The sequence below is a fragment of the Zalophus californianus genome, chromosome 3, assembly GCF_009762305.2.
Source record: "Zalophus californianus isolate mZalCal1 chromosome 3, mZalCal1.pri.v2, whole genome shotgun sequence".
NCBI lineage: Eukaryota > Metazoa > Chordata > Mammalia > Carnivora > Otariidae > Zalophus > Zalophus californianus.
Genome location: NC_045597.1, coordinates 69,328,864 through 69,339,886, shown reverse-complemented (window position 1 = coordinate 69,339,886; position 11,023 = coordinate 69,328,864). Strand labels below are relative to the sequence as shown.

Below are 11,023 nucleotides of genomic sequence, written 5' to 3'. Positions count from 1 at the left end.
GTAGGGCAAACATCTTCAAAATTAGGTAATAAAATGTTCAAGTTGTTACCTCTTTTGTCGAGTTTTTTTATTATTCAGATAACTAATCAAGAACGGTTGGACAGATTATCCAAACCAATTTTGGTATCCCATGAGTATATCGCTGGAAATAATCCTTTCTTGAAAGAGCAGTCTTTCTTGATGGTCAGGATCTTCAACAGCACCAGGAAGACCGAAGAATTCAACTACAAACAAAATACAGGCCAAACAATTCCAGACAAACAGTGACCTACCTGGAGTCTGCTGTCAGTTTCTCAGGCTATTTCCCTATTTATGCCACTCCCCTGGCATCTAGGCCTTTACTCTGTTCCCACAGTTCCCATCCCCTGCCTGGTCCTGCCTCATCTGAGAGGGTCAGTTTCCCTCACAGTGCCTGACCTCCTGTCTCCAAATCCAAACCTGTTCTCTGTCCCATTCCCTGAGGATCCAGCTATTTACATGAGAAAGTTAATAATAAATATACTAATTCATGCAACTGTGTTACCAAGTTTATGGAGTCAATGTGTTGCTCTCCTAGATAATTTCTGTTCTGCCTGGGACATTTCAAAGACAATGCTTTAACCCAAGGAGATATTTAGAGAAAGGGAATTAACCCTTCTAAGAGCCTACTATTTTTCAGGCACTATGTTAAGTACTTTGCACAAGTTGTTTCGCTAATCCTCATTTAATATTCCCATGACAGATTGCTATTATAAATCTGTTTTTTTACAGGTGAAAAAATTGAGGCTCCAAGAGGGTGTCTTGTTTAAGGTCAGCCAGCCAGTCAGCAATAGCTTAAAGCTGGAACCCATCCTCCTTCCAGCACTGGGCCCCACCTCCTTCCCTGAGCGACAAGAAAACCCCCTGGTGACCAGCAGGAAGAGGATTTTGAAACAGGCTGGGACTTGCGGCTCCTAGAGCCAACCACATTCTCCTGCTATTTCCCTCTATACATTTCTATCTACCCCTTGAGGTCCACTAATCCGTACATTATGCCAGACACAAAACACGGAGGCATGTTCTCATTATATATATAAAAAAACCTGTCCATAGCTACAACGCTCGTAAATCTGCCCACAAGAAAAGATTAATAATTAGGGGTGACTGCTCTGTAGGAGAAGACCAGAAGGCAGTCTAGCACGAATGTGGAAGATGAATATAAAAATCAAAAGTATCATCCAGAAAGTGTCCTTGACACAAAACATCCAAATTTAGCAGATGGAAAAGACTCCCAAATTGGCCACAGCCAAATATGTCCAAGCTGGCTGCACGCAGCCCGTACTGGTGTCCCGGTGGGGCCACGTGTCTCATGGAGTGGGGAGGGAAAACACTCCCGTCCTAACTCAGTCCTAACATAAACTCCATGAGGGCAGGACCATTTTCACTGCTAGAGCTTCTGGGTATAAAACAGTGTCTGAACTGAGGCAACTCAATAAATATTTGTTGACTGAATAAATGAATTTCTTCACCTGCTTTCTCTGGAATTCCTCATGGCCTCTTATCGCTCCTCAGACTACATTTATCCCACATTTTCTAGCGGTCCCTCCAAATCTCTGATTCTTCTCCCAAACCTTTAGTCCTTCTCCTTCTTGCAGCAGAACCAGGTTTAAAAGACACAAAAACATTTTTACTGGGTACATGTGTATTTCTAACTGAGGAATGGAAACACAGAAAACTCTCAGAAATAAGATTAAAAAGAAGAAAGAAAACATATGGTAAATGCAGAGTGCATTCAATTCTTATCAAATGCAGACACATATACACTAAAATCATAGCAGCTGTGTTTATTTCATAATTTAGGCATTTGAAAAAAAAGTGCAATGTGTTTATTTTAAAGTTAGCTTGATGTCAAGTTTAAAATATAATGTGAGTCTGTCTACATGTTTTACCTCCTTTCCTAGAGAATTTTTTAATATTTAAATATAACCTATATCCCTAATTCCCAGCTCTCATCACACAACAATCTGGGGCAGAGGGGCGGGGGTGGTAATTCCTCATAAACTCTGTGTTGACAGAATGCTCTAAAATATGTTCTAACCAATAAAGTTGGAAATAAATTTGGTAACAACAACCTAAGCTTTGTTGTATTTCACAAAAAGATCTACATTAAAGGAAATGGAAAATCACATGTGCAATGGCACACAGGGTTGCTATGGTAACAGACTATGTTTTTTATATTTACTCTTCAATTGTGGTACATAGAGCTATTACAACCAAATAATGTCAACATCCACTTCCTTCTGATCATACAGAGGTCTCTGGAATAAGCTGTACTTACAGTTCTGGAAATTCTCATTTTTAACCAATCTTCTTCTGTCTTTTCTAGAAATTATAATTAAAAAACATATAATAATGATTAATATTTGGCATTGGGGTTAAGTTTGCATTATTTAAATCATGTAGGAACATTCTCAAAGTGGCAAAGGAAACCTAATAACCACAAATGTCCATTTAAACATTTAAAATATTGGGGTTGTGGATGAGTGTGTGTGTGTGTGTGTGTGTATGTGTGTGTGTGTGTGTGTGTTTGGGCAGCAATAAGTTCTCCATGGGGAATGAAAAGAAATAAGAAGTTTAGAAAAATGTATTTGGTTTTACTCACTGGGCACACAAAACAAATCTACTCTTCCCACAGCTGGGCTTATTTGAACAGTTAAGAAATACCTTCTATCCTGAACTATATAATTTTGTTTCACTAAACCTTGCTTTTACCATATTTCTCATAATGTACGCCTAACATTGCCTCTGGGCACATTCAAATCACTATTAACTAATGTCAACTCTCTCCCCACTACATTATGTAGTGCACTGTCTTTTCCAGAATTTCTATTACCTTTCTAACCTTCCCCATTAGTCTTCCTCCACCTACCTGGAAAATTAACAGCCTGTCAGAATAGTCATGTCTCTCACTATGGACCAACAGAAAATACCAGTAATGAGGGGCTTCCAAGTCAACTAATACGAATCTAATGTGCAGCTGTTACTCTATCATAACAGGATAAGACTGAGGGCTGGAGAGGAGAAAAGATGTAATGAAGAAAGGGCTCTCCTAAACTGGGCATGTCAGTCATCCACAGTAGGCCCTTATCCCAGCCTACACTGCAGCAGAGTTGGGGAATTAAACGCAACTTTCTCTTAGGTACAAATTGAAAGAGCATGTATTATCCACCCATCCACACACAGTCCTTCTCTAATTTCATATAAGGGATGTAGCCCTTCATATTACATGTGGTGATCAGGTTTTCCCCAATTGTTTGTTGTTGTTGTTGTGTTGTTGTGTGTGTGTGTGTGTGTGTGTGTGTGTGTGTGTGTGTGTGTGTGTTTTAAGGAAATCAGAGGTCTTCTTTGAAAGCCATAAAAATATACCTCTACTGATGTCTTCCATTGCAAGTAGATCATCTTCAGTGTCTTCCAGTCAAGGGAAACCACACAGTCATCAGGCAACAAAGATTCTGTGAAAATAAAAGGGAACAAATTTCATCTCTAATGTCATGTAGACTTTTACCCTAAATGTGAAGTTACGCAAACATGTTATTTAGACTGACATAATGGTAAAAGCCTGGTTTGGAAGATATCTCATGGGTGGCTAAAGAAGGAGTTACTTTGTCTCAGGGCTTTGTTAGTAAACACTATCCTGACTCAATAAAAATGCTTATGTATACATGTAAAATGCTATGTATCATAGCTCATATTCTCATTAAGTACAAATATATATATCAATAATACACACATATTATATAATAACATACATATTGTATATGTAATAGCTTTAAGTGGTACTGTCACAGGACATAGAATTTAGGTAGTCATCTTTTCTTTCCGGTGACATGTATAAACATTGCAATTGTAGCAAGTTTAGTCTTCTTGCCAACTGTTCCTTCCCCATAAGAGAGTCCGGGGGAAAAATCCTCACAGACAATTAAGATGGTCACAAGTAAGTCCAAACACTGATATATACATATCAACCTTCCAAACCACACAAAATATTTTTCCTATACTCACATATCCCCGGCAACATAGGTAGTTTGGTTTCTTCAGGCTTGTATGTGGCTTTACTATAAAATTCCTCCTAATACCAGGATTCATTTGAGTTCCTTGCCTCATTTACAAGGCCACGGGCCACAGATACACCAGACTTTACTTGTCCAATCTGGCCAAACAAATCAGGGGACAGTTTCCACTTACAGTTTTTTCCTCTCCTTTTTTAAGCACCCACCGTATCCAAATGTGAAATTCTTTCCCTATATTTTTCTTGTAAGCCACATTTGTATAAGCACTGCTTATAATTCACTTCCACATTGAAGCCATCCCCCAAAAACCATAACCCCATATTCTCTTCAACAATCCCTTAAGCACTGCCAACCTCGCTCATAAAATATTCATAAGCTTGTCATTTATATTTTCTATGTGCAGTAATTTTGTTTTGTGTTAGTCTTGTCTCCCCATTTAGAAGGTAAGCTATTTGATGAATGAGGTCTATTTCCTCTAGAAAGCTTTCCAAAGCTTAATTAATGGATGCTTGATCATTATTGTTGATTATGATGGTATTGTGCATTCAAGGGAGGAGGAGGTTTAGAATCTTTTCACACCAGTGCCTTCATGCTTTCTGATGCTGATCTAAGGCAGTGATTGTTAATCTTTTTGAGTCATGCGCTGCCACCCCCTCTCCCCTGCCCCAGAAGCTGATAAAATCTATGAACTGTCTCAGAAAAATGGTCCAGAATGACACAAAAATTTTTGCAAATAATTTTAAAATATGGACCTAGGACTAAGACCCCTGACTTAAAATGACTTCACTTATCATTTAAAATTCCCTATAGCAAATGCAGTTTAATTTTTTTTAATTGGTGTATTTCTTCAGTGCATCTAGCAGGATAGCATATTGTAGCAAACAGTTTAAGATGTGATTATAGGCAAAGTTTACAAAAATGATAGACATAATGCTAGAATCTCAAGGGCAGATTTTTAATTGTGATCCCTCGCCCTGAGACTTAGCCAATCTTGGGTCTGGGTTCTGAGGACCAATTCTGTCCAGACCAGCAGAAATTTAGGGGCTAAGTAAAAACCTCTGGAAAATAAGCTGTGAGACGACAGCAGGGCCCAGGGACCCGGTAGGTGTAGAAAAGAAAGAATATCGGGAAGATACAAGAGAACTGTGGGGACAGGAGCTGTGACTTCCTGACTTCCAGTTTCTTTCCCCAAGGAAGGGGACACATTCATCTCTAGGAAATCATTGACACTGCAGCTGATTTACAGGTAAGGAAAAATGGGGTATGTGCTCCGTTTCCTGTTTAAGACGTGTAGCATCTTAAATATGTTTATTATTTAGAAGAAATCTACCAAGAATGTTACTTAGGATGTCACAAAATGTGTTTTAATCTCAGGTGGGTTTTTCAATTCCAAAATTTTTTTATCATTTAATCTTCACTCTTCCCCCTCTTTACTATTCTCATATCTACGAGTCATACTGTGAATCAGAAAGAAAAGGGTCATGTGCCAAATAAGGGAAATGTATAGATTTTTTTTAAAAAAGGCAACCCATCTCTATTTGTTACATAATTACTGTTTGACTGCCTCATCCTTTGTTCTCAGTGTCTATTTATATTGAGAGTCCAAGGATTCTAAGTGTTTGAAGACATTTAAGACTGCCGGTCCTCGAGGTGGAGGCAGGCAGGTGATTCTGAAGACCAAGCACCATTTGCCAAGGGTCCTCTACTTCCACTGCCGAAAAGCATCATGAGATCAATTAACTGCATGAAATCACTAACACAAGGTAGAAACACTTCAAAAAATTACTCATATATGTTAAACTGACTTTTTATTTGGAGCGAATAAACACAGTTTACCCATCGGAACTCCAGGGGATCCAAAAAGCTTCACTAGTTGAAAGGCAAACCCTTGTGATAATTGCAGCTTAAGGGCGTCAAAGCCAGTGCTTGTTAAATCTTGGTTATCCTCAGTTTGCAAGAACTGTAACAGCTTAGGTTCTTCCCATGTCCTCAGCTTCTCATCAAAACTTTCATTTAAAAGGTGAAGATCAGAAGTGACCCTAAAAGAGTACAAAGGATCAGCTTGGCTACTTAAAATTGCTGAAGAACTAAACCCTATGTCACTTAGTTGGTTATCTACTCTTGTTTGAGATTTGAACGTCAAAAATGATTTCTTGCTTGTAAAAGATACCATCCGAAAGCTAGATGTATACTGTAGCACAAGAGAAGGAATAGGATTTTTGTAAAAATACACAGAGTGTCTATTAAATGTCAAGTAATGAGAATAAGATGGTCTACCAACAGTTAGAGGAGGATCTTCGATAATATCAAAGTAAAACCATGATGGATGATGATTAAAGGTTGTAAGTTTCTGTGTATTCTCCTCTTTATTATTTATTTCTGAAATTCTATCTTTTTCTTCTTCCAAAATAATTTTCAGTCCATGGCTTTCTGTTAACAAGCCACATTCCCCTCTTTCTTTTACACTGATAGAGTTCTGTGCCAGTAAGTTAAAGTTTGGTGCCAAATTGAAAATCCTTTTCTCTCTCCTCGCCTTATTCTTTGTGGAGTACAAGTCACGCTTTGGGATATCCAGTTTAGGCAAGCAGCTTCTAACGATACTCGTTTCTGTTGCTATGATTGAATCTGTATTCTCAGGGGAGGGTGACAAATCTTTATTTTCTACCAATAGCTTCTCTTCTACCAATGTTTCTGGACTGCTTCTTGGTACTGAAGTTTCTTCAGAAGTGGAGATCAATGTAATCAATTGTCCTCTGCTGTCTGGAGAGGCCAGCCTTTGCCATCTATCTTTCTTTGGTCTTTGTTCACATATAAATTTATGAGGTCCCTCAGGCCAGCTCCCCAAACAGGGTTGTCTCTCAGAGCCCAGCTGCAATTCTTCATCAGATAGATTGTTTGAAAAAAATGCCCAATAATTGCTTTTAGTTGCACTTACTCCTTGTTCCTTTCTTAAACCTTTATCTGAGGTTCTGGACCCGTACTGATGGCACAGAATGGTTTCATTCTGGAGTCTTTTATCTACCTTGTCTCTCTTCTGCATAAATGAGCAGGGGACATCAGTGGATCTGCCCTGGATGTCTGATACTGTGGGATGCCTATGTCCAGGATGCTTTCCTACCCTCATGCCTGAGCAGCCATCACTTGCTACACAGGAAAGATTCTGAGTCATTGTCGGGCAAGTAACAGAGTTTTCATTTGACATCAATGACATATTTTGAAACAAATCATTGTTTTCCTTAGGGAGGTAATTTTTTGGTGTATTGTCCAGCTCAACTACAGATACAACATTTGGAAAACTATCTTCAGGATTTATGCTTTTCCATACTTCATCTTTGTGGCTGTTCACTAAATCTCCTTGTTCATTTCCCAGTCCACCAGTGTAAGTGTATGCCGATTCTCTTTTGGTGTCTTCCAAGTCTTCCTCTTCACTTTGAGATGGGTCCTGATCTCCTAGCATGTGATAACCTAAGGTTTCAAATGAGTTTTCCTCTATGATTTTACTATGACTGTTCTGCTTTTTATTTCTTTTTCTGCTTCTCTTCTGTTTGGTTTTGCTGAGCCTGTGACCAGTTTTCTTCAAATCTCTTTCTCTGAAATATAAAAGAATTAAGAACATTTATAACTTATTTGTATAACACTAGCAAACTAAAACATTATACTCTTACTGTGCAAAGTCACAAATCATTAGTACAAGAGATTCTAAAGCATTATGTACTTTGCAGTATTTTTTAAAATTACTTTTTAAAAGAAAAACTTTAATTCTCTCAATTAAAAATGAGTACACTTTAAGAAATTTACAAGTCATTTTCACATACTTGTTTCATAAACCAGTAACTTTATGAAAACCTAATATTTTTCTTGAGAAAACATTATTTATATATGCAAAATATCATATATATAACCTACCAATAAACATCTTGGTTTTCCTAAGTCTTGAATTTTGAAAAATGTAGCTAGTATAGTCACAGAATGGGACAACTGTAGTAGCTTTAATAGCTAGATTTTCACTAGACATGAAAACTTTGGCAATTAAATTGCTCCATCAAATTACAAAGAATATTTGATGACAAGCAGCAAAGTCCAGTGTTTGCAGACATGCTTCTAATTGCATACCTGGCAGTGGTTCTAAAGGAGAGGTTCTACCACTACTTTGTGAGGTGTTTGTAAATGTGTGAAGGCATTTTTGGTGGTCACAATGACTGGAGATGTGTTACTGGCACTTGGTACTGAGGCCAGGGATGTTTACCGCCCTGCAATGCCAGGGACAATTCCACAGTAAAAAATTATCCTACCTAAAAGAACAATAGTGTTCGCACTGAGCACACTAAAAGTTCACAGTCCTTAATTGAAGATAATCTTTTGATCCTAACAGAAAAAAGAGGATTTAGAACATTTTCTAATTTAGAATGTAAAGGTCTACTTATCTTCTATAAGGGAACGTTAGAGACATAGTAAAATGCAGTGGGGGGAAGGACAATAGACACAGCTGAGGGAAAAAAAACCCAGGATAGAGAACAGAAAAACAAACCAACCAACATGGAAGCCAAAAGAAACAATGAGGAAAGAATTCAGTTGATTGGCTGGGTGTTGGACAAACAAACTTGTTCACTCTACCCCTGGCCCCTCGCCTGGTTTATTCCATACCATGCTGTCAGGCAATTTTCAATAGACAGGAGCCCTGAACACCTTGTTCTTTGTCACCTAATTGCTGCTGTCCTTGTTTATACATTCCTGGATGTTAGCGTAGAAAGAACATTAGGAAATGCTAAATTACTGAGAAGCAGTTGTGATGAGACTTCTATGAAAAGGATGTCAAGTAAAGAATGCAAACTTTGGCAGTAACTCCTCATGGTCAGTTCTAGCTGATTCTACTGAAAGCTTTAGCAGAAGGCTAAGGTGCAGTAAGTTAATGAAACTCATACTACAAACTAGGACGTTACACTACAAACAAACTCCACTCTCTTTGCCCAAACATGAACCATCCCATTGCAGGGAAAAGGACGAAAAGAATGGGTGTTGCCCAGAGCAGCGGGGCCGAGCATCATGACGTCTGCCTTAGAAAACTACATCAACTGAACTGTTGCAGTTATACCTTTTAAGGGAAGGATGATTGTGGGAACACTGAAAGGGTTTGACCAGACCATTAATTTGATTTTGGATGAAAGCCATGAACAAGCGTTCAGCTCTTCACAGGGAGTAGAACATGTGGTGCTGGGGTTATACATCGTAAGAGGTGACTATGTTGCGGTCATTGGAGAAATTGATGAAGAGAAAGATTCTGAGCTTGATTTGGGGAATATTTGAGCAGAACCTCCAAACTCTGTAGCACACTGAGGAAAAATTACATACATTGGACATCTATAAATCTTTGTATAGAAACTGATTATTCTGAGGATGATGTATGGAATTTTTATGAATGTGTAATTGTGGACTTTTGACTCCATATTGATTCATTGTAATATGATATATAAATTAAAATATTTATACATTTCCTTGAAAAAAAAAGGAGGAAAAGAATGGGTAGAGCTTGTTGTTGCCTTATGTACTGGAGTAAATGATAATATACTGAGGACTTTAGACTCATGCCAGGACTGGTGATTCTGTGGAGACGAAAGCACTTAATGTATAGCTTTAAACAGCTCTCCACAGCACATGGAAAGAGAACCCTAATCGATGGAAATGGGGTTACTAGATATTTATGGTTCATCACAAAAATGCTTCTAACTCCCTATGCTATCAGGAATTCTAATGTCCACAATGTGACTTTGAAAACTGACTTAAAAAAAACCAAACTATTCATTGCACACTTGCTATGTATGTACTAACTCACCTAATCTTCACAACAATGATATGCAGGAAGGCAAATGCTAGCCTTATCCCCATCTCCAATAGGCAACTGAGAAAAGAGAAATTAAAGAATTTGCCTAGTTACAGCCACTGTGGAAAACATTATGGAGGTTCCTCAAAAAGTTACAGATAGAACTACCATATGATCCAGTAATTCCACTGCTGAGAATACATCCAAAGGATACAAAAAAACTAACTCAAAAAAAGATATCTGCACTCCCATATTCATAGCAGCATTATTTATAATAACCAAGACAGAAATAACCAGAGTCCATTGAGAGATGAAGAGATAAAGAAGCTGTGGTATATGTATACAATGGAATATTATTTGGCCATTAAAAACAAGGAAATCCTATCATTTCCAACAACATGGATGGACCTTGAAGGCATTATGCCAAGTGAAATAAGTGAGACAGAGAAAGACAAATACTGTATGACCTCACTTACATGTGGAAAGTTAAAACAAAACAAAACAAAAAACCAAACTCGTAAAAAAGGAAATCAGAGTTATGGTTACCAGATGTGGGGTCTTGGTGGGGGAGGAATTAGAGGAAGGGGGTCAAAAGGCACAAACTTCCAGTTATCAGGTAAATAAGTCCTAGGGATGTAATGTATCACATGATGACTATTGTTAACACTGCTGTGTGGTATACAGAGAAGTTGTGAAGACAATAGATCCCAAGAGTTCTCATCACAAAGAGGATTTTCTTTCTTTTTAAAAATTGCATCTACATGACATGACAAATGTTAACGAAACCTATTGTAATAACCATTTAACAATATACATAAATCAAACCATTATGCTATACATCTTAAATTTATACAATGATAGATGCCAGTTGTTTCTCAATAGAACTGGAAAAAGAAAAAAGAATTTGCCCAATGTCACATGGCTACTGGCAGGATTCAGACCAAAGCTGACTGTCTCTAAGAGTTCACACTCTTTAGCCATCATGCAAAACTGCCTCTTAATTTCAAAAGAGAATTTTATAAAAACACTTCCCTTCTCTTACTTTCTTCTCTCCTTCCATTCATCTTCAAATTGTCACATATACATAAACACAGAGATATTCAGCTGGTAAGGACTGAGTCCTTCCCATGGAAACAGCAGTTGGGCCTTGACTCCTACTATCACTTAGTAGTGACTT

The 11,023-nt window shown here is 37.9% G+C and overlaps 1 protein-coding gene and 1 pseudogene across 1 annotated transcript in view; one reads left to right on the top strand and one right to left on the bottom strand.

Annotated features, from left to right (window-relative positions):
- Window positions 1-21: 21 nt before the first annotated feature.
- The window catches only part of N4BP2L2 (NEDD4 binding protein 2 like 2), an 83,360-nt gene continuing 72,358 nt past the window's right edge, over window positions 22-11,023 (bottom strand). Inside the window, exons 7-10 of the mRNA XM_027589356.1 lie at window positions 5,865-7,618; window positions 3,385-3,470; window positions 2,297-2,340; window positions 22-224 (exon numbers count right to left, since the gene is read on the bottom strand). Of these exons, the coding sequence (XP_027445157.1) occupies window positions 2,317-2,340; window positions 3,385-3,470; window positions 5,865-7,618 (1,864 nt within the window). The 3' untranslated portion in view covers window positions 22-224; window positions 2,297-2,316. The remainder of the gene's footprint in view (window positions 225-2,296; window positions 2,341-3,384; window positions 3,471-5,864; window positions 7,619-11,023) is intronic.
- On the top strand, window positions 9,072-9,362 carry LOC113919732 (annotated as a pseudogene).